The sequence below is a fragment of the Cyanistes caeruleus genome, chromosome 7 (genome assembly GCF_971803275.1).
Source record: "Cyanistes caeruleus chromosome 7, bCyaCae1.hap1.1, whole genome shotgun sequence".
Taxonomy (NCBI): domain Eukaryota; kingdom Metazoa; phylum Chordata; class Aves; order Passeriformes; family Paridae; genus Cyanistes; species Cyanistes caeruleus.
Window position 1 is genome coordinate 11,027,909 of NC_141707.1, and position 27,784 is coordinate 11,055,692.

At 40.0% G+C, this 27,784-nt stretch overlaps 2 protein-coding genes across 7 annotated transcripts in view; one reads left to right on the forward strand and one right to left on the reverse strand.

Moving 5' to 3' along the window:
- Window positions 1-54: 54 nt before the first annotated feature.
- ORMDL1 (ORMDL sphingolipid biosynthesis regulator 1) lies at window positions 55-7,313 on the reverse strand. 3 transcript variants are annotated; one of them, XM_086898455.1, is made up of 5 exons: window positions 6,904-7,313; window positions 6,256-6,313; window positions 4,973-5,153; window positions 2,450-2,601; window positions 55-1,518 (listed from the first exon to the last, which is right to left on the reverse strand). In XM_086898455.1, exons 3-5 carry the CDS (start codon window positions 5,144-5,146, stop codon window positions 1,383-1,385), a joined length of 462 nt encoding a protein of 153 aa, XP_086754581.1. In that variant the 5' UTR covers window positions 5,147-5,153; window positions 6,256-6,313; window positions 6,904-7,313; the 3' UTR covers window positions 55-1,382. The 3 variants fall into 3 exon arrangements, with proteins under 3 accessions (XP_086754581.1, XP_086754583.1, XP_086754582.1); XM_086898457.1 differs by lacking the exon at window positions 6,904-7,313 and adding an exon at window positions 6,553-6,688; XM_086898456.1 differs by lacking the exon at window positions 6,904-7,313 and adding an exon at window positions 6,553-6,643 and having other exon boundaries at window positions 4,973-5,166.
- The window catches only part of PMS1 (PMS1 homolog 1, mismatch repair system component), a 43,970-nt gene continuing 22,755 nt past the window's right edge, over window positions 6,570-27,784 (forward strand). For 2 of the 4 annotated variants that reach the window (XM_023930708.2, XM_023930710.2), the window contains exons 1-6: window positions 6,913-7,033; window positions 8,955-9,106; window positions 12,799-12,981; window positions 14,908-15,010; window positions 16,128-16,291; window positions 27,556-27,672. In XM_023930708.2, coding sequence (XP_023786476.2) covers window positions 7,012-7,033; window positions 8,955-9,106; window positions 12,799-12,981; window positions 14,908-15,010; window positions 16,128-16,291; window positions 27,556-27,672 — 741 coding nt within the window. In that variant the 5' untranslated portion in view covers window positions 6,913-7,011. Of the gene's footprint in view, window positions 6,705-6,733; window positions 7,034-8,954; window positions 9,107-12,798; window positions 12,982-14,907; window positions 15,011-16,127; window positions 16,292-27,555; window positions 27,673-27,784 lie in introns of those variants that run through there. The other 2 variants (XM_086898428.1, XM_023930709.2) reach the window with 2 other exon arrangements.

Below are 27,784 nucleotides of genomic sequence, written 5' to 3' on the forward strand. Positions count from 1 at the left end.
AAAGTAAGTAGCCGGAAAACTATGTAACAAAACAATAAGTACACCACTGTGGGCTTGTCTTTTTATATTTTTAATTTATTTTTTTCCAGCTCACTGGCTGTCACTGCAACCAAAATGTAAATCAAGTCTTAAATGGAGTCTTCTGTTAAATCTGAGCTGGTTTTGGCTGGCAAACACACAGCAGACTTTAGAATTCATCCTTTTTCCACAACAGAGAAATAAGTGCTCATAGCAGTAGATGTACCTCCTTCACTCTAATTCCAGAGCTGATAATATACAGTATTACCCTGTACTACACAGTACCCCTAAAACACAGCAGTCCTCCACATTTCCAAGACATGCAAGTTATCTATACCTTTTTTTGCAAAAGCATAGTTAGTCCATGTGATTTGCCTACTCACCTACTTCTAGTTCAGCTTCTATTCTAGCTTACAACCTACACAGCTTCCCTTACGTGTTCGGACACTTGCTCTGTAACAGAGCAGCCTCTGTTATGACAGCAGCAACCCTTTCCCCACCACTTCACAGGCCTCTCAGCTACTGCAAAATAACCCATCAATGAATATCAGAGAAAGCAGTCAAAAATCCACACCTAAAAAGAAACTGCAATTTTTCAGGATGTCCCATTTACACATAGAATATTCAGCATCCTGGTAAGCAAAATGAAATAAACTGAACAGTGGCAACTTGTAAAAGCATACATAAAGTGAGATACAGTTGATGTGGAAATCCCGAGCTGGCAGTCAGGGTCTTTCTTCAGTCATTGTGACCAAAAAAAAAAAAAAAAAAAATTAAAAAAAATCACAAGAACAGTGAAGGCAGGAATTATACCATCAATTTATGCTTGCTGTCACAGTACTTACTGTGGGACAAACTTACAATGCATAAACAAGCACAACCACTTACAATCCATTACAGCAGAAACTACCTAATTTCTCTTAGTCTAACAATGTGGCCTCACCAGTCCTTGGCATTGAGGATTCTGGATTTATATGTAAAGTTACCACCTGCATTATGGATGATGGGTATTTGTGAAACTCTCCTCTCCATTTCAGCTGTTACATGTACCTTCCTTACGAGCCACTTGCATCAGCCACACGTACAGTCTTAGTGGGGATTAGGCTTTAGAGCTGGGCCTGCCCAGTTCTTCATGGAAATCTTTCTTCTATGCATTTCCAATACATATTGAAGTATCTGAAGGCATCTTCATATAAAGTTGATTTTCATCCCAGACAATGCTGCGGGAAGCAGGAATTGTATCTCAGACGTAAAAGCATCTCTCCCTGACTAGGGCGAGATACTCAGCACAGCAGACTACTCGTTTCCTACACCCAGGGAGCAGCAGTAGCCATGTCAGGGGCAGCCAGTGTTGAACCTTCTGCTCAGTATTTATTGATGCCAAAGATTCGAACCCCATGCAGCTGTGGGAGCTTGGGGATAAGCACTGTCAGGAGAGAGGCTGTGTTGAGGATAAAGTGTGTCGGATCATACTTTGTATAGAAACTCGTCAGGAAGTACCTGCAGGAGAAAAGGGAGCAAGCTTAGCTGATGGCAGTCTTGTTTAAAACACATACAAAGCATAGTTGAAAGAAGTATTTTTGTGATTAGTAAGATTTTATTGGTGAACATCTCTATATGCATTAAATATCTCACCTGAGGTTCAAGAGTATCTACAGCAAAATTATGGTCTAAGTCTCTTCTTCCCATACCTCTCAAGGTGCTAAAAATAAATTCTTAGTCTACTATTTTCTTCCAGCACTTCTCTCCACCTTGAGGAGTTACCTTATTTTCTCAGTTTCTGTCCTTTATGAGCCAACTCTCTAAACATCATACAGGATCTTCCCTCCCCTCCCACTGTGCCATGTAAGTGGACATGTAAATTTTCTTCAGGGGCAAACAGAAAGACTTTTAGAGTCAGATATGAAATATGTATCTGATTTTTCTTAGTTACACAATCACACTTCTGTCAACAGAGACAGGTGTCTAGAATTCCTAAGCCATTTTCATAGTGTAAGTAGAAGACAATATGTACAAAGCAAAACTGACAACAGATCCCATTCACCGAGGACTGACACACTTCTAGCTCACAAGTTGCAAAATGGTTAATAAATGCATTTAGTTTAGATTTTCAATATTTATGACTTCACAATCTCTTAAAGAACTTCAAGAGTTAACAGTAAGTTTTCCTCACAACATTTCTCATCTTTAAAACTTGCCCCATTAATAACCGTTTACAAATTTTGACTTCAGTATGTGGTGTCAAAAGTAGAAGAAAGATCATTGATTACATAGCCTGGAAATAAATACTCCCTACAGCTGTGATGTAGAAATAAACAAACAAGAAAAGACAGAAAATGCTTTTAGACTGTAAACTGGAATCCATTATGTTGCAGCTTTTGCAATAATGGCTTTATGTGTCAATTGATCTATAACACAGTTTTGAACTCACAGAATTATAGGAGAGATTGTGAAGAACTTCCTTGAAGATGTGAATTGTACTCCATAATCCAGTTGTTCCCAGTGTGTTAGTAGCCTAGCTTTGCCCTGATCAGGTGTTTCAAAAGGAGTTCCCTTTACTGCATGCAAAAACACATACATTCCCTGGGGAAAATAAAAAGTGAATACAGAGGCGCTTTTAGTAGCATTTTTAAATACTTGTTACATTGTTCAGTGCATTATAAAATTTTCAAAAATAAACAAGAGAGTGGGTGAATTCTCACCCAGAAGAGCTGCTAGCCTGTAATGACAAATTATTGAAGAGGAAGGAAGAGACAAGAAGTGATTTGCCTGAGACTGTGCAGTCATAGGCAGGGTCAGAATTAAAGCCCAGATCTGTGTGACATCCAATCCCCTTCCTTGCCTTCTACACTAATAGGCAAAAGTTCCATGAATTCAACAGAATTTTAACAAGCCCTGTAACAAGTGTGGGGCTGCTGATTTGTATCACCACTTTCCTAGCACCGTGTTAACAGAGTGATGAGTAGAGTGTGCACAAAGCAAAAATCTACCTACAAACACTGACAATATCACACAAACTCCTGAAAGCTTTCTCAGCCCCTTACCAGCTTCAAATCCTTAGAAATTGACTAAGCATTGTGCTGAATACCATCTGTCCACCTCTTTGCTGCTTCTCCTTAAACTTACTGGACTTTCCTTGTGACTGTTCCTGTTTGATGGGAACATGGCATGTCCGTTTTGTTCTGAAAGACCAATTGGGGCTTCTCGATTTCAAACAGGGTAGTACACCCTCTTCCAGTTTTAAAAAACACTTATTTTCTATCAAAAAGAGCACATCAACTGCAAGGAAGAGTCTCTATGAGACAATATCAAAGATTTCCTTCTCTTATGCACATATAAAAACTTTAATAGAAAGCTTTATATAGAAAAAAATCACATTTCTTCCAGATTTTTATAATGAAGGTGAATTCTCAGCAAATCACTTCAAGTCTCCTTCTACCTTTTGTTGGAACAACCTCCAGACCAGAGCCCTGTGAATCTAGCACAATTGATTAGTTTAATTAATTTTTTGATTGATGATGTTTGTAGTGTCTCAGTTTTAATAACAAAAAAATACACTTTTATGATAGATCCAAATGCTTACTCTACATTTTATTTCCCAATGTTATAAAGAACCACCAAAAATGCTTTCAAGGTTATCTAAGAGTTTTCCGTTAGTGGAAATCCAAGATTTTTTTTTTGGTCAAGCCATTTGAGGATTTGTTTCCAAAAGAAGTGCCATTTAAATTCTGAAATATCCAACAGTGCAGTTTATACTCATCTTCTAGTGTTCCACTACAAAACTACTTGCCAGTGCATGCTCTCATCCCTGTTGTCATTACAGCTACTTGCAATGAGTTCAGTAAGGCATGTGGGAAATATTTAGTAATACTTGTCTCTGCCAACATCTTCAGAAGTCAGACATGTCTGATGCTGTCAAAGATAACACACAAAATGCTCTAATGACAGTTACAATTCCACCAGTAGTTTTAAACCCAGCTACAAAACCAAAAAGCTCAAATAAAAATTAAAACTTCACATTCAAGAGGATATCACCCATCCTCAGTGAACTATCATTTTCCTAAATAAGGAAGGAGCTATCTTTTTGTCAAGTCTTCTTTGCTGGTAATGTTAGAAAGCCGAGCTAGCAAACCTCAAGTATGATGTAAATTGCTGGGTTACAGCCCTCTTTTCTCTAAGCATGACAAGACCAATATAGATAGCAGCACTACTTAAAGTAATTACAAGAAAATGATAGCATTCTGGGGAAAGGAGCAGAAAGCAGCTCACAAAATCTTCTGCATACAAAAGTCATCATGCAAATCACAAGCCTCTGAATAACAAATAGTTTCAGGGCTGGGGTCAGAGTAGCTCAGTTTTTCCCACTCAGAGAAATCAAGCCAGCTTTCTCTAATGTCCTGTATGGTGACAACGTTGTGTGCTGAAATCATTCTAAGTTATGTAGCTTGGCCAGAAATCAAAACTAGAAGAAAGAATACAAATATTTCTCTTACAGAAAACAGGCAAGGTGCTAAAATTAAACATTTTGGGATACTAACAGATTTATGTGGAAAAATTAATAGATAGTGTCCAAGAATTAAAAATATGATAGCTTATGGATTCAGCACAGCTCTCCAATAATACACAGAACACTGTGAAAGCTCATTGGCATGATGATTTTATGTCTGCAACCTTCCAGCCTAATTAAATGCCATTTAAAAGAATACATAACACATACATAAAGAATACATACATAAAGAGTATTTCATGTCTTTCATGTTTAAACTGAAAGCGGTTGTGTACCACTCCTCCTCCCCAAAATGGTCAATCATTTGCAGATAGGCCAAGGAGAGGTGGTGTTTTGGATAGCAGGATTTCATTGTCCACACAAACTGCCTACTTTCCTCTTTCCTTACTACTGAAAATACATATGAACAACAACTATTCAAATTCTGTTCCAAGAGAGGGTACTCACCAGGTTGTGAATGACATTTGTTAAAGTCCAGGCGACAGGGACACTAAAGAAGGGAATGCTGAGCAGGACAATGTGCAGCATGCCGACTCCAAGTGCGTATGTCAGCCACATTCCACGGCTGTTCATCACCCGAGTGTTTGGATTTACCTCGCTGTGGGCAACTCCCACGTTCATTTTTACCCTATAAAACAGATCTGTTTGAAGACTGAGACTACTGTTACAGAAGAGTATTTAACATATGCAATTTTCAAATGTGGGAAAAAGCTGCTTTAAAGAAGCAGGTCTGGAGAGAACACAGCGCATAAACCACGATGTACCTCAAGAACCAAAGTACCATAAATCAGGATAACTCTCTACGGATTATAGAGAAATCAGTTCAAAGGGATAGTTGTGAACCGTTTGCTTAAAACAAGTCCAAACAAATAAAACTCACAAGCCTGCTACAGAAGGGATGTTAAAATCGTGTGATGTCAAGCTAAAGCTGCAAAGCTGTAAGAAACCAAGCTAGTAACTTTCACACTCTGAATTAAGTTTCTCCACCCAAGAGAATATCCAGAGCTCTTTTCCACTTCCCACAACAGACAGTCTTCCCCCTCTTTCTTGTGCATGTAATGGCTAGTGAAGAATTCTGCGTGTACTAACTGGCCAGCCACCTACTTCTAGAAAGAGCAATGAAAGAGTATTCTACGCCTCTTTTTCTTGAAGCAAAGTTCAGATTTCCTCCCCTTGCCATCTGTTAATTTCCAGACAGACATTTCCATCTTTCAAATCAAGCTGAAATTAGATAACAGGTTCAAAAGTTTTCTAAGCAACAGACACATGCAGAGATATACAGGGTAATTTCAAATGCTGATATAGCCAGGAAACTGACAGAACTTACCTACAGTGCCACTCCAGTCCTATTGCAGTAAAATTTGTAATGATAATTTAAAAAAAAAAATCCTGAAGTATTCCTTACTTCAAACTCACGTGATCTCTGGGACTATGGATATTCATTTATGGGAGCGGGATTACTTTTTTTTTTTAGCAATCATCTGAATCAGAATACAAAAGCACTGTTTAACCGGCAAAAGCAAGCTTGCTTTTGGTAGGAAGTTTGTTTCTGACAATTAGTGAGGTATAGAGTGTAAAATAAATATAAAATACCGGAGTATTTTGCAATATGAACAACAGTAGACTAAAATTAGATACGCTGAACCTGAACCCGAAGCGGGGCACTGCCAATCTTAAGCAGTACCTGTCGCAAAGCATTCCAAGCCGTGCACTTGCAGGGGACACATTACCTGGGATGGGCGACGCGAGGCTGTTCCTCTCTCCCTTGGGATGCAGCCGAGCCAGTACCTAGACAGACATCTTAACATCACCCACCATCCCCTCCCATTCCACCCCACGATTCCAACCCGATCCGAGCTCGCTGCACCGCCGCGTTTCCTCTGCCATCCCTCCCTTGCCGGCCCCGCTCCGCTGCCGCCGCCCCGGCCCGGCGCTGCCCCAGGCCGTGCTGCCCGTGGCCTTCTCTCCAGCCCCGGCGCGCAGGCGGCCCCGGCCGCCCGTCCCTCCGCCCCCCGCCGCGGCCCCACCTTTCCGCAGCCCCGCGGCCGCCGAGGAGCCGGAGCGGAGCGCCGGCCGCAGGAAGAGCCCGCAGTGCCCGTGGGCAGGGCCGGTCGGGAGAGGAGCGGAGGGGCCGGGCCGGGCCGGCCGCACCGCCCACGGGCGCGGGGCGGGCGCGCAGGTAGCGCAGCCGCGGGGAGGGAGTGGGAGTGGGAGCGGGAGAGGGGAGGAAGCGTTGCCGCCGCCTCGCTGAGGCCGCCCCGGGGCCGGGACGGCGCTTCCCGCGGGCTGTTGGGCCAGGGCGGCCCTGGGCCCTGGGCAGAGGCCGGGCAGGCCCCGGGGAGCCCCGAGCGCCTCACAGAGCGGGAGAGGCGCCTCACCCCGGCGCTCGCAGCGAGAATCGGGAACTGCGCACGGCTCCTGTGGTTTGGGGTAAACTCGAGGGCCCGCAGGGTTTATCTGCAGCTTTTCGCCCGTTTTTTCGTCTCATGAACCGAAGAATTGCCTTCAGTGCGTGCTGGGGAGGGCCCCTGAGAAAGGCGGTACTCGGAGGGGGCTGACTCTTGGTGTGGCTCCAGGCGTCTGTGGAGGCCGGAGCCATGAAGTTTAGGGAGATTTTATTCCTGGTTTAGCTGGTTTAGCTGAGGGAGTGTAGAATCGCAGTTGCTGGCATGTCGGACAGGGATACAAGGGTTAAACTACTGAAGGGACTCCCGCGCAGAAAATGCTGTGCTTTCCCACAGAGCGCAGTTGTAGCGTGTCTGGTCCGTCAAGAGTTAATGTAGTAAGGCGGCTTGAGCTGAGACACGAGTCTTATAGCTAAAAGGAGTCATGGGTTGGATGCCTTTCCATGGGTAGGACGTCCCAGAGGTCTTTCTCTGCCTTCCAACAGGTGTTCCTGAGATGTGGTCGGTGTTGCATCCCTCACAGGGGAGGGCACAACAGGAACCGATTCTTCTCCCAAACTGCCTGCATCAGTCACACCTCATAGAAAATTTGTCTTTGAGGTCTGCGGTGTTTCTGTTTTAAGACCCTCCCGTATCTTAGTCAGTGTCTTTTGATGGAGAAGCATCCAGCTCCTATCTGATTTATTCCCATGAGTAAATAATGAGGCACTTGACACAGGAGTCCTGAACAGCGCATGAATGCCTCAAAACCTGTCTCTCTGAATATGTATGCATGATGTTAACATTGGTTCATCTTCAGCAGCCTGCCTTTTCTCTTGCTCCTCTTGTTTCCCAGTTGGTGGAAAAACAATTTGTCAGATCCTTTGACCACGTTTGAAAGGCAAACTTCCTTTGCAATGTAAAGAACAATAATAAAGAGAAAACCCTTTGTAGCTGTTCCTAGAAAAGTTTCAGTGTGGCATGTACTTCATAACACTACTTCCTCCACCCTCAACCCAAGTAACCACATTTTTAGTTTGTCTTTTATGTTTAAAGAGTAGCTGTCTTTAGAAGGATGTTGAGGCAGAGAAATGTCCTGTAATAGTTGTATCAGCTGCATATACCCTGCAGGGCAGTGATGCTTAGGGGTGTTGGCTGCAGTCCCTCACTAGGTCCTGGCTGTGTCAGGAGGAAATCTGGGTTTGTTCCATTCCTCCACGTGTGCTCATATCCTTGGGACAGGTGCTGAGTGTGCAGTCTGTGTTCTTCAGCAGATACCTTGCACTGAGTCAGTGGGAAAGCCAGGACCGTCAGGATTGTTTGCCTTTCAGTGTAAATAGCTTTATATAACATAACCCAGAGAAGAGAAGAGGCCTGTCTGAACCATTTTTGAGGTGCAAAGTGCTGCCTAGCACTGCTTTTTCCCCTGCCTCTCTCATATGCATATAAAACTGTGGTTGAATTCTTTTGTGGTGGGCTAAAATGATCAGCAAAATAATTTTCCTGATGCTTGGCTGTTTGTGTCAATGTAGGTACTTAGACAGAAATGCATGCTAAATTTCACAGATCTGTATGCAATCTCTTCATGGGAGAGTGTCTCTATAATATAGTAAGAATTTTATAACACATTGTATTTCCAATAATTAAAGAAAGAAATCTCCAGTGGTTTATAAGGCATCCTCATTTTCAAGTGAGAGATAGAGTGATATAGAAATAAAACAACCTGCCTGAGGGCAGACAGTACATCAGATCAGAGAGTCAAGACTGTAATGGAGAACTTTTTTGGGTTTGGTTTTAATTTTTGCCAGTAGATCCCATTGCCATTAAATATGGTTTTTCCTCAGCAGCACTGTGTTGTCTCCCGATTTTGCTCCTTACACCTGTTGACTGCAGAGGAAGCTGGATTCTACTGTAATTTGAAAATTTCACTTTCCAGCCATAATGTTGTATTTTTCTACATTTCAAAGTTGCTGTGAAACAGTTTCTGAGAAATGTGTAATTGTAGTGTTTCTTTTACTTTCTTTTTCTGTTATTTTTCTATTCAGCTTCCGTGAATCTTTCCACCATGAAACAGCTGCCTGGAGAGACAATTCGACTCCTTTCAAGTTCTCAGGTGATTACTTCAGTTGTCAGTGTGGTGAAGGAGCTGATAGAAAATTCCTTGGATGCCAGTGCTACAGGCATTGATATTAAACTGGTAAGTCTTTCTCAAAAAGAATTGGATATAAAATAAGATACCAGGAAAATCGTTCCACTGCAAATGTGGTTTTTTAGCCTATTGTGATTTGGGGAATGGCAATGATTATTATATATTTCTAAGTATATATTTTTACCTCAAGTAAAAATGGTACAAAATTAGCTTCAGTTTGTGTTTTTGAGGCCCTGCTCTGAAACAGTATGGCATATTTGTATTTCTGAGTGCATTGTGGGGAAAAAAACTGTCAGCTTTCTTAATCCTTCTTTTCCTACTTTATGTTTTCTGACTAATAGCCTGTTTTGTTGGATTTAGGTTTGCTGTTAGGCTGACATATTTATTGCTCATTACAAAGTATTTTAAGAAAGGTGAAAATCGAGACAGTGGAAAAGCTTGATGGCCATTCAAAACCAAAGATGTTTTCATAATACAAATCACCACCCTGTCTCTAATTAACATGGTGAACTCTAGCTGCTTCTAACTCTATAAGCTGTTGAAAAAAGTTGACATGTCTCTCAAGGATAGTTTCTGACAATAGAAAATGCTATTTTCTATTAATAAAGATTTTGAGCTGTTTTTCCCAACAAAGTGGGTAAAATGGATAACTGGACAGCTTCTCTTGCTGTCCTATGTCTGCTTTTGCATTGTTTTGTCAGCAGCTGTATAGAAGCAGTATCTCCTGCTTAGTAAGAAAGAAGCGTTGTTATATTCTGTATAAATGTATGTATTCAGAATTGTGTCAAGTTTCCTTTCTGCAAATAACAGTGAATGTATAGGATATTCTTGAATTAAATATTAGACAAATGCTCATAACTAGAAGGGCAATTCAGTTTCTCTTGTTTCTTTGTCCATGTCTGCTATATTTTCTGTCTAGTGTTTTTTTCCATCTGAGAATGCTTTCCTGTAAATCCCAAGGAACATGCTTGTTACTGTTTTGAGTGAGCTGAAGATGTTCTGTCTTTGCTATGGTCTCTCATAATCTCTGTCTTCTCAATGTTTAGATTGCAGAGTATTGTTTCATGAGTGACTCCAAAGTGAGTAGTGCATGCACAGTTGTGGGGTTGTGGCAGTAAAGGCTATTGGGATCAGAGCCTGGGAGCTGATCAGTAGCTGCAAGAAGTGAACAGAAAGGTTTTGGAGTGTTCCACAATGGTTGGAACAAACCTTGCAGAGGAGAGAGCCCTCTAAGCAGTGTGGGTTTCACAGCACAGTAACCAGCTGTGTCCCAAATCAATTAAAAAGAGCATTTTTATCCTTTTTCAGTGCATGAGTCATCTACACCACTCTTACATTCTTGTGTCAGTCCAGCCCAATCCAAAGCACTGTAGCTCCAAACAAACAAACCTGGCTTTACTCAAGTTGTCAGTGTTTAAAAGAGATATGATGATTACTCTTCTGTGGGTATTAGGGGAGAAAACCTGCACTCTGCACAACTCTAGACAGTAGTACTGTTAAACAATGGATTTTTTTCTGGTATTTTTTAATGGGAAATTAAAATAACTCTGACCATTTAATAGAGGTCAGTGACCACATTAATTCTGCATTAGTTCAAAAGCATAACAGAGAAGAGAAGAGAAACTTTGAAGTTCCATTTTGCAGCTTGATGGGTTTTGCCTGAAACAGCAGCATTTTCATTGTTACAATCTTTTTCAGATGGAATAGGAGGGCATAGTTTATCCAATTTTCCTGAACAAAGATAACAATTACCTTTTGACAGACAGACAGGAATTAACCGGGAAATGGAATGGGTCTCAGATAAGAGTCATGGCAATGGTGAGCTGTAGTGGGAAGCTTTGGCTGGTGTTTGTCTTGGTTGACCAAATGCCCATAGGTGATGTTATTTGGCATCATTGCACTGCGTATCAAAGCTGAATCATACTGATTGGCATCAGTGACCTGGCAGAGCAATTTAAACATTTCATGGGTTCATAACCTTGGTAAGATTCAGCTTGTGGAGGATGGTGTTACAAAATACAAAGTTTAAGTACTGTAATATTTACATAAAACACGCACAAGTAAAAATTAATAAGATTAGAAGAGAAACAGAGAATTGTTTATGTTACATTTTGATTCAAGATAAATCTCACTCTTTTTAAGCAGCTAACTAGTCTGAAAATAAAAATTAGAATGGAAAATAGAGGCTCATTGTAAAGTTCTCAAACCTTTCATTAGCACATACAGAAGCAGGGTAGAGGGTTTTCTGCCTCTATTTCCTTATGTGTTGTTGTGCTCAGTTGAGATGTATTGCTTAATTCTGTTTTGCTGCCCAGTAGGAGGTTGACTCAAACATAAGCAAAAGCATTTTTTTTCACCTGAAGACAGCTTTTGCACCATTCATTACAACAGAAAGTGAAATGTACCCATATTTCTGTTGTGTTTTGTGTATTGTGGTTCTGAGCCTACCTCAGAGCTTTTGATGTTCCATAAAGCAGATTATGTGTGAATACAGATGGTTTCTTTAGATACCTTTTTTTTCTTTCTGATTGCATAATTTTTTTACTTCAAGAAGTAACCTTGTGAGTACATTATAATTTTTCATAACTGTTTTCAGGATAGAACCAAGTAGGACAGGGAAGTTTGTTCTCTTTAACCAACCTGCTTTCAGTGATCAACCATCACGTGCTCTGTCCAGCATTAGTGGTGGCAGCCGCTGTTTTAAGATACTCTTCCTAAGCAAAACTAGTTTTAAGGTCACCCAGGTGTATTACACACTACAGCACATTTTTTGTGTGTTGCATCATAATCTTTTCAAGGATCCAGTCTTGCTTCTGTGAAAGAAGCTTAGTTAGTGATCCTGCATCTCTGATTACTTTCTCCTCCTGGGTTGTGGTTCTTCCGGGTGCTGCTCACTTGTGCAGACTGTAACGTAGCTGGAAAGAAGAATTTTTTGCTTTACTTGTTTGAGATATTACAGAATCTAAATTTAATCTTTTATTTGGCTGTTGTAAATACCTGGTTTTCAGAGTTTTTCCCTATTTATGCTGGTGCTCACCAGAATGACCTATTTAAACCGTAATTCAGTAAAATATGCATTGCGTGTATGAAAAGGTAAATCACAAAGATTGAATTTTGCTTCCATGAAGGCTGTTTTAAATGAGCCTCTAGGAACCTTTACTTATTTTTGTAAAGTACTGTATCTCTCTACAAAATTTTTATTACCCTCACCATTCATGCTATGCCCCCCATTAGAATTTCAGTTTCTGTGTATTGAACTTGGAAAACAGAACTTAGAAAATGTGGTGGAATCACATCAATCAAAATTGAAACTGAAAACGGCATGAAGTGAGGGTCTACTGAATTTAATGGATCCAGAGCTGCATTCAGGTGGTTTCAAAAAAATTGATACCAAGTGGGTAAGAGAGGTAAAAAGAGGTGAAAAATCTTCAGCTTTCCAGCTAGAGGTCCCCTTTAGAGCTTAGGTCTCCTTTGGTTTTGCTGTTTCCAAATCACAGGATATGTGATGTTATCTGTTATTTAATTGGAGAAACCATCACTATTACCCTAACATGGTATATTTTTCTTTTATTTTTTTTCCTTAAACAGAGACATTTAATGGTTGCTCAGTTCCTCCAAACAAGCAAAACTTCCGCTTCTGTATGGATAGTTAGCATCTGTAACCTTAGCTGCTTCAAACTTGTGTCTTCATTAATTTGGTTGTTTCACTGCTCCTCCTTTGTGTTTTGTTCTTTGTTCAGGAGAATTACGGGTTTAGCAAAATAGAGGTAAGAGACAATGGCAGTGGAATCAAGGTTGATGATGTTCCAGTTATGGCAATTAAACACTACACCTCAAAAATCAGCTCTTCTGAGGACCTTGAAAGGCTGACAACATATGGTTTCCGTGGGGAAGCTTTAGGATCGATTTGCAGCATATCAGAGGTGAGCACTTGCTATAAATGTGTAGCCTTTGTGTTATAATTTTTGTTGTCTGTATGTTCGGGAAAGTTTTATTCTGTCCAGAGTTTAAATGTTGCAGCAGCCTGCCAGCATATGCTGCCTTTCTCCCCAGCCCCAGAAGCCACGTCATATGAATTTGTTGTCTGTAGCAGTCCTGCCTTTCTGTCACACAGGTCACAACAGTGCTCTGTTTATTTTGCTCAATCAGAACAGGTAACAGACAGATTGTGTTGTATTCTCCTTCCTTTTGTATCAGGGAGTATCTTGGAGTATCAGGGAGTCAAAGATGATGGTTGGCTTTGCTACATGAATTAGGCTAAACCAAGAGAGGAGCAGCAGGTGATGGCCAAGAGAAGTAATTTCAGGGAAATGATGGCCCACGTAGACACCATTCCAGAAACAATTTCTGCCTTGTTATCTAGGTGATCAGCAGTCATGGGATCTTGCTGGGCTCCTTATTGCCCTTTGACATGTATGTGACTGCAATTGCACAAACTTTGTCCCTATGTGTAAACAGGAACCTGCTACCTGACCTGAGTCTGAGCCATATGTTTGTGTTAAGAGGATTGGCAGTGTACTGACATTTGCGACTTAACTTGTTGGCTAAAAGTAAATATGTTTGTTCAAACCATCTGAAAAGTGTTCAGCCTGCTAAAGGCACAGCATCTGCCTGTTCTCTTGTGCTCTCCCATTCTGAATTCATGCTGCTCCAAGGTCAAGTTTTGGATTCAAGTCTGCCAAGGATTAGATTGTGGAGGAAGATACCAATGTCTGTATCTGGTTGGAACCATCAGCTGTTGAGGTCAGGAGAGATCTTCTTACAGCTTCACTCCTTGGTACCTTGCACTGAATTCACATTGCACTAAGCAGGAGTGGGTTGTGTATTTGAATGGAGATTTCCAAAGATGCTTACAAAAGTGTTGGTGTTTTGATAGATGATGACAGACCTCAATCATTGGTTCCTTCTAATGGGCTCTCAGAGCAGAATGCCATCTGTTCAGAGCTTCTAATCAGCTCTATGGTATGTTTCATAAGAGATGGGAGGTGGCCTGAGTGTATGAAGTGCTTTAATAGGTATTACTCCGTGTGTCAGTAATTATGTTAATTAACACTCCTGGCATTAATTGTGTTCTGCCTACCTAAACTGCCCTCTGAAATTTCAGTTTGAAGGTACTTTGCTATTGGCCCTTAAGTAGGTCTGCAATACTGTAATTTACAGTTAATCAATTATTGTTTTTCTCTCCAGGGGCATGACTGAATGCTGAATATTCATGTGAGACACTAAAATAAACCGAAATATCCTGAAACATGTGTGTTGAACTTTGTCTTCCAGGTGGTTAAAGGGCAGTGTTTCTGTTATTCACAATGTTGGTACCTGAACTCTGATTTATGACGGTTCTTGCTAAAGCAATCTGTGCATTACCTTAATAGCTTACAAAACTTTCTGTGACTGATTGCCAGACATGTTTAGGTGTGGAAAGATAATATATTGTTTGTTTGAGAGTAGTCTTTAAGTTTGTGGAATCTCACATGAATTTAAGTTGTTATAGTGTGTTTGCCTCACAGAGGGTAAAAATATAGACCTGTCAATTGATAAAGTTTATTTAATCTGTGCTAGAATAGAAAATAGAGCAGTGTGTGTTGTAGATAATAGGAATTGCTGTGCTTTTTGAAGCAGTGTGTAGAAATGCTTTTAGTTAAATGGCAGGAAACATGCAGAATAATGCGGAATGTTTCTGTGCCTGTAAGAAATAAGTGTGTAAGAAAAATTTTATAAACTAATTAAATGTACTTACGGTGACTAAAGTAGCAGAGTGGTGAGTGTGGTAGCAAAGCTTATCTAAGCTCATTCTGAACTTTGTCTATCCCTGATTAATGTAGGGTTTCTTTTTCAATCACTCTCTTCAGGTTTTGGTCACAACAAAGACAGCTGCAGATGATTTCAGCATTCAGTATGCTTTGGATAGCAACGGGCATGTAACCTCTAAAAAGCCTTCCCATCTTGGGCAAGGTAGGCTATCACGGTTCTGGTGTTGCAAGGTGACAGATGTATTTTGTGTTCCTCTGAGGCTCTATCTGATGTTGAAATACTTGTTGGGTATTTAAAGGCTGAGTATGAAATCTTTGCAGCTGCAAAAGTTTCTTGCCTTGTGTCTGTCAGCTGAGAAGGTGTTGTCATAGCGTAAGAAGTGGTATGTCTTGGAAATTGTTCTAGATTGTAATTATAAACTAGTTTCTCCTTCTCTGACTCACTTCTTCAAGCTGACAATGGAAATAAAACCTGTAAAAATTAAATGCTCCAAGTCTGTATAAGTATATGAAAGATTTCTTCAGAATTAAAGTAATGCTTCTGTATATAGCAAAATCCTTGCGTAAAGGAGGAAGAGTTGTCCTGCTGCCATGCATAGGAATTGCTGGAAGCAGCATGGCTGTAGGACCTGGCAAAGTCACAGTTCTTTCTAACCTGCAAGAAGGGTGTGTACCTAATTTTTACTAAAGATTCTTTTTAAGATTTAGCCTGTATAGTGTTTTCCACAGCCGGAAAGCCTGCGGGTTGCAGTGCCTTGTCTTTCATAGAAATTGTTGAATTCGCTGACATATTTAATGCTTTGCAAGGTCTTTATGGGCTAGGAATTTATGTGGTTGTGTTGGTAGATGAATATTCCTCCTCCTGTTGTGTAGTGTACCTCGAGCAGAAGTATATGGCACTTCAGGTACTACCCTAAAGCAAGTGCTTGTGAAGGCCCACAATGTCACACAGTGTTCCTTTGCCTCCAGATATGTGTGATTAGATTCTAGTTTGTTAATTAATCATTTTGCTAATGAAAGCTAACTTAAGCATTGAGAGAGTCTTCAGCTTTATTTAGTGCTGATTCTTGCTATTGTTAGTGTGTATGAAAGAAAGCTTAATGCTGCAGTCATAACTAAATAAAGGAGAAGAATCAAAATTCTTGAGATACCTTTTGTGGGGGGATGGCAGATAATTTGGTGTATTTCTTCTCATGCTAATAACCTGATTTAGTGCAGCAGCATGCAAACCTGTCTAAGTAAAAATAGTTTTTGTAGTATCCAGTCAGTGATTTGCGTTCAGAGTAATTTCTCCTTTATTTTTTATCACCTGCTTGCAGGTACCACAGTAACAGTCCTAAATTTGTTTAAGAATCTTCCTGTAAGAAAGCAGTTTTACTCAACAAGTAGAAAATGTAAGGAAGAACTGAAAAAAGTCCAAGATCTACTGACAGCATATGGCATTATAAAACCAGACCTGAGGATAACATTAACACATAATAAGGTAATAATGAGGTTTTTTTCTGTCAGCTGTCTTAAGGATTGGTTTTTAATGAATCCATGCAGTTCATGTAGTACTTATATAAAATCTTTCATTCCTAACATTTTTCTTGGATCATAGCTTTGTTTTGGATTTCCACTTACTTTTTTCCTTTCATAAGTGTATATTTATAATGGCTACAGATTTTGATGTTAAACCTCTAAACATTCAGGCTCAGGTATTTTTGGTCTCTTGCAACAGGTGCCTGGTTAGAGATATGAAGTATAAAAATTATTTTACACGCTAGTGGTTAGTAAAGGAGGTGCTGTTTTGCAAACAAAATGAGAACCTAGTAACCATGGCACCTGATAAAGTGTTAACCGAAGCCTTTTGAAAAAACTTGCAAAACTTAGTTTTTTAGGCTGTCTACCTGAGTAGAAGCTATAGTTCATTACAGGCAGCTGTATTCTGAGTCACAAGAGCTCAGTACATAACAATGGTTTTATTTTAAAAGGCTAGAAACTTCAAAACCATTTGTCATTGGTTTAAGATCATTGACATAATAACAAGCTTTAGTTGAGCTAGTTGCTTTTGGTTTAGATTTGGGAGAATGAATGCAGAGGTTACTTGGAGGTTTCTTTGACTTGACTGCATGCTGAGTGGTAATTCTGCATCACAGCTACAGAAATGACCTGTTGAGCAGTTCGCCTTAACCTGACACAAATTTAACATAAATTTCATTGGCTGTATCCTGGCTTTTTACCCCTCTGAGGAGGAAGCTGTGCTAATAAACTTCCAAGTTTCCACAAAGTAGACAGTGACATCTTGTGGCCAGATCCCTCAGCAATTCTGATCTGTTCTGAAATGATGCTGTTTGTTGGTATTTGTCATGCTCATTGAGACTTGATCAGTTACCCCATCAATCAAACATTCACGCTTCAGTTCCTTTTCAGTGGGAGTAGGAGAAGGCACTGTGTGCTTTTCTGAAATGACAACAGATTGCCCTTCCTTTTCTGGGCTTGTTTAATATGCTTTGATTGTATTTATATATGTATTTTTAGATACCACTGTGTAGATACTGTGAAAAACTAAAGCTGGCTACAGAATTAGTATTTCAAGGCTGAAAAAGAGTAGCTACTTGCAGTCTTATTTCATTGCGATCACTGAGAATTTGAAACCAGATATCTGGGGGGGTGTCTGCTTCCAAGATTGTATTGAGCTCCTCGATGTATCTACCCATGGTTGACAATACTGGTCTTAAATGTTGGTTAATAAAATTAATTTTGTCTTCTTGGTGGTTTGTTTTTTCCCTCTCCAACAAGTAACAATGCTGTTTTCTTGATGGTATTTTGATTTCATCCTTTTGATCTATGAGTATCTTAGGGTAATTTTTTCTCTGCTTATTTTAATCCAGTGGCAGTAAGGTACAAGAAGATGATCACTAGTATATTTCCCAATACTTCCTGCAAAAATGGTGTGAAGAGTGGCATGATAGTTGCTATTGCACATTGGGAGGTTTTTTTGCACCTCTCTTATTAGCTTCAGGGGTACATTCTTTAATACTCAGCTTGAGGGGTTATATGAATGGCTATAAAAGTTTCATTCATTATAATGACAGAGATGGTGCTGGTTTTTTGTACTCTTTATTTTGTACTACTAGCCTTTTGTTAATTTATTTTATAAAAAACGGAAAAGAAGTGAGAAAGTGCTCAAACATTTCATCACAAGAGGTCGCTCAGTAGCTGTTGCTGAGATGAGGAAATTAAAGGCTTAAGTAGAGTCTGTGTGTGTGGAGATGCTTTAAAACAGTCTCAAAGTTAAAAACTGAATGGAACTTTAAAAAATTTGAATTCAGGTTCCTCTCTTTCTACTGACATTGGCATTCTGTGCAAAATGAAAAGTCGCATGTTGTATCACACCTTTTAAAAAATTTGAAATTCTGACTTTCCAGTGTGTAGCAACTTGCAGTAGGTCAATGGTTCATTTGTTTTACCGTATCACGAACATGAATATTCTTTATTTCTTTTGCCTTTATATGCTAAATATTGTTGTCATTACAATTACTAATTTGGATCAGGAAGGTGTTTTTTCTATACAGACACTATAGCATATCTGTGCTATAGTAATACTGTGCTGAATAGTGTTGTTGGTGATTTTTTTTTATGTGTGGCTGTTATATTTTTTGTTAGAAATGTATTAGGAGAAAGAATCAACTTCTTAGAATACCTTTATTTTTTATGTAGCTCATAGATTATATGTTCATTTAAAAGACAAATTGTATATGCAGTTATTCAGAGGACTTCTTAGAATCCCAAATTCTTGAGGCTGAGCCAGTACTTTCTGTTGCAATGGAAGAAGAAACATGTTGGGAGTATGATCAGGTTCCAAGGCTTAAAAGAGCAAGAAGATAGCAGAGATGAGCTATTACAGAAGAAGACCAGGAAAGATGGATTGAAAGACTAGAAAAGGTAGTAAGTGAAAAAAGTGTAAATGAAAATGTATTTCAAGGAAGTTTTCTAAATAAATTACAAAACCAGTACTTAAAAATAATAGCCACACCAGAAAACAAAACCAAAAACAACCCTCCCCCAGGAAAACCATATCCCCCCAGTTTTTAAAGTCCCATCTTTTATATGAAATTGAAAGCGAATGGTGGGTTGGATGGGGTTTGAGCAACTGGTCTTGAGAAAGGTGCCTATGGCTGGGGAGTTGGAAGTTGGTCTGCAAGGTCCCTTCCAACCCAAACTATTCTGAAAGGCTTAGCTGGGGAAGAATGAAATAAGGCTGAAGCAAAGTATCTTAGGTTAGGCATCTGAAAATGGTTGCCTGATTGATTCCAGCAGAAACTTACTTGGGCAAGTCAAGCCTCTTATTGAGCTGTTGAAGTATAGATGGTTTTAGGATGCATGCTACATTGCATGTTGAATATCCACCAGATTTGATTGGGTTTTTTCAAAAGGTGTGTGTCTTATGCTTTTGAATGAAATTTCCAGAAATTTTTTCTTCTCCCTACATTTCATGTCTGTGTTAATTTGGAAAATATTGATTGCCATAAAGTGTGGTTCTTCACAGAAAAGAAGTCAGAAGAGGTCAGAAAAGATCTTCCAGCCTTTGGTTGATTTTTAGTGGGTAAGAAAATAGATAATCTCTCTTCCTCCTCAGATTTATTTATTGTGGACTCTTCATCAGTGACTTTCCAAGATAGGAAACACTCGATTCCTCTTTCTGCTCAGAATGTTTTGTTTGCATTAGCAATAAATAATGAATCACTTTGCAGATCAACCCTTGAAGTACTATTGCTATTTTGACAACTTGGATTAGCTAGTGCTCCTTCTTTTTATGAAGGTTTATCCTGCCAAGACATTCTTTGAATACTGATAATGTTGATCCTCTTGCCAGTATGGTTATGTTAGAAAGAGGTATTTTTCTTCTTTCATCACCATGTTCCTTGAAAGCATATTGAATAATGAGACAGCCAAATGGAAATAATTTACATGAGTATTCAGCAAGTTTATTTAAAGTTAATGTTATCTGAAGGCGTGTTAAGAACATTTCAAAGTCAGCTACTGCTTAAACTGCCTCAAATCCTTCAGCCCCAAATGCTGTATTCTAGCAACCTGTGAGCTCTGGCTGTGTTTTACCTAAGGTGGTAAAACACAGCTTTTAGTAGTTCCAGCACTTCTCTGGAACTGCAGTTTACACACTCTTCTGTTTAATACTGCTAGCCCTTGGCTCAGTCTCTACAAACCACTGACGTTGAAGAAATATCCATCTGTTTTCTAAGACTGATGGTATGGAATGCTTTAATTCTGTTTCAATTGCCTTTATTCCACAAATGCCAGAATGACCAAGGACACCCAGTAACTATACCTATTTTAACAATATCAGATATTATAGAACCAAAAAAATTTCAGCAACAGATGGTTTAGATGGTGCCTATCAGCAGGTCATACTGTGTACAACTGGTTCCATGTCTTGTGCAAAGTACAGATGAGCCTTAAGTAGGCTCTGTAAATTTTCCAGTTCCTGTTGAGGAAAACTTGGCATAAGTGAATATTTTTTTTCACACATAACATTTTGAAGCTTGGTCACATGCAGTTCTGCCTAGAACTGTTTCTTGTTTGTTTCTTAAGAGAGTCACAAGTCAATTTTTTTGATGCAAAGTCCATTTAAAAAGTCTTGTAATAACTGTGGATAGTATTCTTCCCCAAAACCCCTTTTGTTGGTGGTGCTGACTTAAAGGATGCCATCTTTATGTTTCCTTTACAGTAGGTCTCCTCTATTTTCCAAAGTTGCATAATTTTAACCAACAGTTTGTTTGAAATAATCCAAATCCGGGTTTTTTTTTTCTGTGTCCCTGCCCTCTGTAGTAAGTGTGGATTTTTTGAGATTGAGTATGTTAGGGTAAATTTAAATCCAGGGGTTTTCTTTCTGTGTCCCTGCCCTCTGTAATAAGTGTGGGTTTTTTGAGATTGAGTGTGTTAGGGTAAATTTACTATTTTTAATAATGTCAGTATACTTTGCATTCATTCATTGTGCTTCCAAAATCCGCTGTAGCTGCATGTTGAAAAGAAATCTGAATTGTGCAGAAATAGCAGTGTATAAACTCTATCTTGAGTTGGACAGGCTACTCTGTTTAATGTAATGATGATGAATGAAATCCTCCCTTAATCTCCGTGTCTTAAAATATAAAGAGGAATTATGATTAAGAATCTGCAGCCAACATGCTTCCATGCTAACCTGGATTACAGCTCAGTCTTTGCTTCTATTCGTTGTTCAGTGGCTTTGCTGAGAAAGCCAAACAGAGAGTTAATTATGGTGTTTTTTTTGTGCTGAGGACACCTGTCCACTAGGAAATGCGCTGAGACCCTCAACTCAATTTACATCAGCCAGAGAACAGCTGCCAGATGGTAACTACTTTTGGTCACTACCAACCTGGTTGAATTTGAACTGGTGACCCAGAGGTGAAATGCTTTATATCCTATTACTAATTCCTTGAGGTTTCCAGTTTCTCATCCATCACTTTTTTCAAATGACAGCACAGTGTATGTCTAAAATCTCAAAACAATTACTGTTTCACATATGCAGTGTGTATTGCAGAATCTGAGATGTGCCTTTGCAGGGCATTTGGACCTACACTGTCAGCTTAAAAAGGTTAGTGGAAAAAAAGATATTTCCAGAACCACGTGGGAATTTTCCCTCTTCTTTAGCAATGTACTTTGTCACTGTTATATGATATTTTTGTTAACTGCTGATTTACAAAAGGCTTTTGAACCTCCCTTTATTTAAATAGAATTCACTGGGATGTTGTACATTTTCTGAATCACAGTTTTGGATTGGAAACTGAGTTTTGACAGCATTTTGGTTGTTTAGGAGGCTTTATTTATTTTTTTTTTTCCTCCAGCTAGGGAAGAGGAATTTAATAGAATCTTAGAATGTCTTGAGTTGGAAGGGACCCACAGGGATCATTGAGTCCAACTGCTGGCTCTGCACAGGATAGCCCAAGAGTCCCACCGTGTGCCTGAGTGCATCGTCCAAATGCTTCTGGAACTCTGTCATACTTGGTGCTGTGACCACAGGCCTGGGGAATCTGTTTCAGTGCCCAACCACCCTCTAGGGGAAAGAACCTTTTCATAGAATCAGAGAATTATTAAGGTTGGAAAAGACCTCCAAGAGCATCAGGCCCAACCTTTGACCAAATGCCACCATGCCCACTAAGCTGCATTGTGAGGTGCCACGTCTGCTCAGTGTTTGAACGCTCCCAGGGATGGTGGCTCCACCACTTCCCAAGGGAGCCTGTTCCAATACCTAACCACTCTCGCAGTGAAGAAATTTTTCCTAACACCTAACCTGAAATCTCCCTGGTGCACCAGGGGAGGCCATGTCCCCTTGTACTGTTGCTGGTTGCCTGGGAGAAGAGTCTGACCCCTATCTGCCTATGACCTCCTGTGAGGTAGTAAGTGATAAGAATGCCTCTGCGCCTTCAGGCTGAACACCCCCAGCTCCCTTGGGCTCTCCTCATCACACTTGTGTTCTAGCTTTACTGCCCTTCTCTGGACACACTCCAGCACCTCCACGTCTTTTTTGTAGTGAGCAGCCCAGGACTGCACATAGGACTTGGGGTGTGGCCTCAGCAGTGATGAGTACAGAAAGACAATCACTGCCCTGGTCCTGCTGGTTACGCTATTCCTGGTAGAGGGCAGGATTCCAGTGGTCTTCTTGGCCACCTGGTACACACTGGCTCATTTTCAGCTGCAGTCAACCAGCACCCCTAGGTCATTTTCTAGTGGACACCTTGACACTAGTGGACACTACACTCTTCCCCCAGCCTGTAGTGCTGCAGGGGATTGTTGTGATCCAAGTTCAGGACCTGGCAATTCATCCTTTTGAACTTCACACCACTGGCTTTGGCCCATTGATTCAGCCTGTCCAGATCCCTCTGCAGAGCCTTCCTGCCCTCCAGCAGATCAGCACTCCCATCCAACTTGCTGTTGCCTGTAAACTGACTGAGGGTGCACTCAGTCCCCTTCTCCAGATCACTGGGAAAGATGTTAAACCGGCCTGGCCCTGCTACTGAGCCCTGGAGAGCACCAGTAGTGACCAGCTGCCAACTGCATTTCATTCCATTCACCACCACTCTCTGGGCTTGGCCATCCAGACAGGGTGCATCCTAAAATAGTGCACCTGTCCAAGCCATGGGCTTTCAGTTTCTCCAGGAGAATGCTGTGGGAGACATTGTCCTGGACTTTAATGAAGTATAGATTACATCCACAGCATTCCCCTCATCCACTAGGTGGGTCACCTGGTCACAAGAGGAGATCAGGTTTTCTGAACATCCTTGGCTGAACGTGTGTGATTAAGGCAATCAAAAAGCATATGACTCTCAATAGTCTTTGGAATTCTTTAGAGGCTTTGAAGACAGGTGTTACCAGATGAAGTTCCTTGGCTCCTTCTAATGTGTTAGCTCCTCTCCTGACTTACCTCCTAACTCCCAAATCCAAGCATTTCTCCACTGTGTCTTGCTCAAGAAAGTCTTTTCATTGAGAGGGTGCTCTCATGTCATGAAAGGGAAATCTGAGTAAGGAATACACTAGAATTTGTAGAATGAACAGTCCTGTGGAACATGACTATCTTTCAACAAATCTCTTTGACAGCTCTAATATCCAATGCCTATGGGATAGACAGGTGTGTAGCTGCATCTGATGAGGGGAAAAATGGTGCCTTGAGTTTCTCTACTGCGTATCTCCACTGGTAATTGTCCCAGCATCACGTAGAAAATGGAGGGGGCAACTGATTCCTTAGGGGGTGAATATAAAATATCTAGGAAAATAAATCATTGGTTGCTTAATTTTTTTATAAGCTAAATTGAAAAGTTGTTGTGATTTCTGTTTTCAAGGGCAGTTTATATATGGGTTCCCTTTCAGTAAGGTAACTTACCATTGGTTTTAAAACAGTTCGCCAGTTAAGGTATGGAGCTGAAAAACAGCAGTGCTTTTCAAGGCTGGCATTCTAAATAACGTGGTGAAAACTTTATATTAATCAGTTTTGATCTTAGCAGATAGATTTTCTTTCGCTGCAAAGAATGTGCCAGCCCTTGGATCTAGGTATCTGTGCATCTTTAAGCTGAAGAGGTTATAGGCATTTTACTGGATGATGTGGTTTTGTTTCCCTTGGGCTCAATTCAAACTTGGGATATTGCTGCCTAGTTTTGTTCCTGTTTGTGTACTCCCTTAACAGGTAGGCAGCAATGCTTTCAGTTGAAGCCTAATAAGCTATTAGGTTTTTAGTCAAGAAGCTAAGGAACCTACTTGCCCAAAGAGTTATCTGCAGTGAGATCTCACATGCTAGGGTGACAAGATTTTTGAAATATGTAGTACAAAACTAGAGAGACTGTGAAATGCAGTTCTCTTTTAAAGATCTAACTCATGTTACCAGCCTACAGCTCATGTATAACTGCTTGTTCCACTACACTTTTACACCCTCAGGCTTTATTACGGGGTGAATAATGACTGTCATGAAATAAAGAAAACAGGTGGGATTTGGGTACTGAAAGTTTACTTTAAGTGCACTACCATTATGTAGTAATAAGGTAAATGGAATGAGGCAATTTAACTCATAGCATCATAATTGCACTGAAGTAGCCACAGTTGGAAGCAGCATCTGATCCCAGCTCTGAGATCTTCTTTTATCTGGGACTGCAAATCACTGTAGCCGCTGGTAGAAATTCTAAAATATGAAGGATAGTTAGGGATTCAGAGCAACTGCTTTTTTTTTTTCCTCTGTTCTTCTTTGGGGTCTTTTAAGAAACAAATACTGAGCAGCTCTTAATTCTCTCTAGTGCTGTATAGTAGGGACAAGAGGTTGCACACTCTTTTGCCACACTTTACACATTATTCAAGGAATTCTTCTGTGCTATATGCATTCATCCTGAAATAACGTGCCTAGTCCATGTGTGTGCATGGAGTCAGAAACATTTAGGTTGGAATGTACATTGTCATCCTCCACAGAAGTATGCCTGTGTCCTAGGGCTGCATGGGGTGGAGAAATAGATACACGCAGAGACACACATGATTATCTTCTGCATATGTGCAATAGATTTTATATGCATTGATCTGGATCGTGCAATCCCCTTCAATGAAACAGAGAGGTGGAATATATTTGGCTCGCTCTTGCAGAACCTAAGATGGGCCATATGTAATAATATATCTTTGAGTAGGCTGTTTCTGCAGCGTCATCATACTGACTAGAGTCAGATTCTTCCTTGGCTCAGCCTAGACACCCGCTTTATATGACCTAGAAAAAAAATATGGGGGGTGTGTGAGGGGTGTATTTTTAGCTAAACTAAAGGGTATAAGCAAGGTTAAAAAAATAGGGTATTGCAGAAACCTCATGGCAACACTTCCCAAAATAAATGAAATGGAACAGGCATTGTTTCTCAGATTTTTTTAATGCCTGTTGATACATCTGGGGAACCTAGAAAAATAATTTTCTGTAAATTACCATCTCTTCCCATGTTGTTGTTTCATAATGTGGACTCAGGGCTAAAAATGAATACACACTTTATTTTGTCTTTATGTAGTATAGAAATTTAGGAGTTGCATGGCCTCTTTAGTTTGTGGCTTTAATTTAACCTACAGTGATAACTATTTCCTAAAATTCTGTTTGTAGTACTGGGTATAAATATCTGATGAGTATATGACTATTTAAAAAACTAATCTGAACCTATTACAGTATCCACTTTTAGCAAGTTTGAATTTAGTACATTCTCATTTTCTACAGCTTTCTTAAAACCACCTTACACAAGTGATCTTTTCACAGTTCTGAGTATCAGCCATTCTAGCAGGTCAAGCTGTGTAATAACCTCGCATTAATCAGCAGCTAAGATTTATATCTGTACCTGCAGCATCACACTAGGATACCCTAAAATAAACAGCATGATGTTTATATTAGTCATGTAACAAGTGTCTTTCTCAGTTTGGTCACATGCATTTAATTTAAAATATATCCAGTAAAGAAAAAAATCACTTGGCACTTTCTGTTTCCATTTTAAGTAATCAGTTTTAAAATAGAAGCAGTACAGGATATGTTTTATAAGAGGAGCTATAAAGAACAGGACAGATTCTTTCATCACTCCAGAATGTCTTTGAGGAGGCTGGGAGCAGGTGTAGAGGAGAGAGGCTGAGGGGCAGCCCTGGGCTGTCCTTCACCTCTGCCTGCTCTGGAGCACAGGGGGACTCCCTGACAGAGCTGTGGACACCCAGCCCATAGCTCTGTTTACTTGTTTCTCCTTCTCCCCTTTTTCTGTTTGCTGCCCTCCAATATAAATTGTGTTTCATGTTTGAGGGATTCACCTCACTGTAGAATAACCGAGCTGTGATCCAGCATGTGCAAAGGGCTGTCAGGCTGCTCTGTAGGAGATGAATTGCATTCAGGCAGGACTAAGAAGCATTCACAAATGCTGCAGAATGTACGTGGAACTGGAAAATTAAAGAGTCGGGAAATAGTTTAGGGTCAACAGTCTCAAAGCTTTACAATTCCACCTGTCCTGTGGGAAGGGAATATCATGTTCCAGGAGAACCATGTTCTTCTGTGGAATTCACCCCTGAAGGCCAGCAAATATCCCACTGGACAGGTGGAATTTTAAGGCTATGTATAGCATTTCTTGAGATGGGTGCGTGTGTATTTTTTGCTTTATCACCGTCCTTTCACTTAATAGCCTGTACTTGAATACTGTGAGCTCATTTTGAATTTATTGAACACCTAGTACCTACTGAAAGTATAAATTTTAACAGCACTGTAACATCCAATCTAAAATGCAACATTCTGCATTATTTTTCCTTTTGTGTTTAAAGGTTGCATATTGAATACACTCAGACAGCTAAGAGTGGCAATAATAAAGTGGTCTTGAGTGTAGCAGTCTCAGTTGCCTAGAAGCAGAAAACCAACCAAGGATAATATTTTTATTGTTGATACACAGCAATGAAAGTCAGCAAATTCATAATTAAATATCATTAGTGATAGACAAAATTTCACCTCCCAAAGTAGCTAATACCTTCTGTATGCATAAGTGGACTTGCTGTTGCATGTTGCAGTTCATATTGCCTTACTGTACTTACTAAGTCTTTGTAATAATATTTCAAGACATGTAGCTAATACAGCAGATGGTCCCTCATCCTTCTAACTTGAACATCAAATTTTCATTAGACAAATAACTGCTTTTCTAGTATATACAGTTCCTTAGAAACCACTTTTCTTTCTAAATGGCAGGCTTATCATAGACCTAGAGTATCCAGGTGAGAGCTGGACAGCTAATACCCTGATCTCTACCAAAACAACCTCTTTGGTATAAGTAACTTAAGCAGTGCAGTGCCCACCTTTAAATATTGACCAGCTTGTGAGAGACATGTCATAAACCCTCACTTCAACTGCTCAGGAAAAGCGTAAAGCCCACTGCTGTACATATAAGAGGAGAAGTACTATTTGTAATGATTTAGTTTTAACAGTTGCCCTCAGGTACAGAAGTCCAGAATAGCCACAAACTATGGATGAAGACAAGCTTTGCTTAGTTTTCCAGTTGATGTGTGTCTAAATTAGTAATACAATATGAGAAGACGTGTCAAAAGGTACCATATCAAATCTGTTAACACTGAAAGTTGTGATTTTCACAGGGTCAAGGTACAGAATGTTACATATACAGTGTGTGTGCAGTTGCATATGCATGTTCATAGACATGACATGAGTTCAACAAATATAATGTCAAAAATTTGACTCTGTGCCATTTGTTTCAGGCAGTTATTTGGCAGAAGACCAGGGTATCGGATCACAAAATGGCCTGTATGTCAGTTCTGGGAACAGCCGTTATGAGCAGTATGGTACCTTTTCAACACTGCTGCGAATATCCTGAGGTGAGTTTAAACTTCTTTCTCCCAAATTCACTTCAGGTCTGTCAATGAAGAGAGCTAAATAAATATTCAAAAAATAAGGAGGCTTTGAAAAAGAAGATGCGTTTCCAGATTG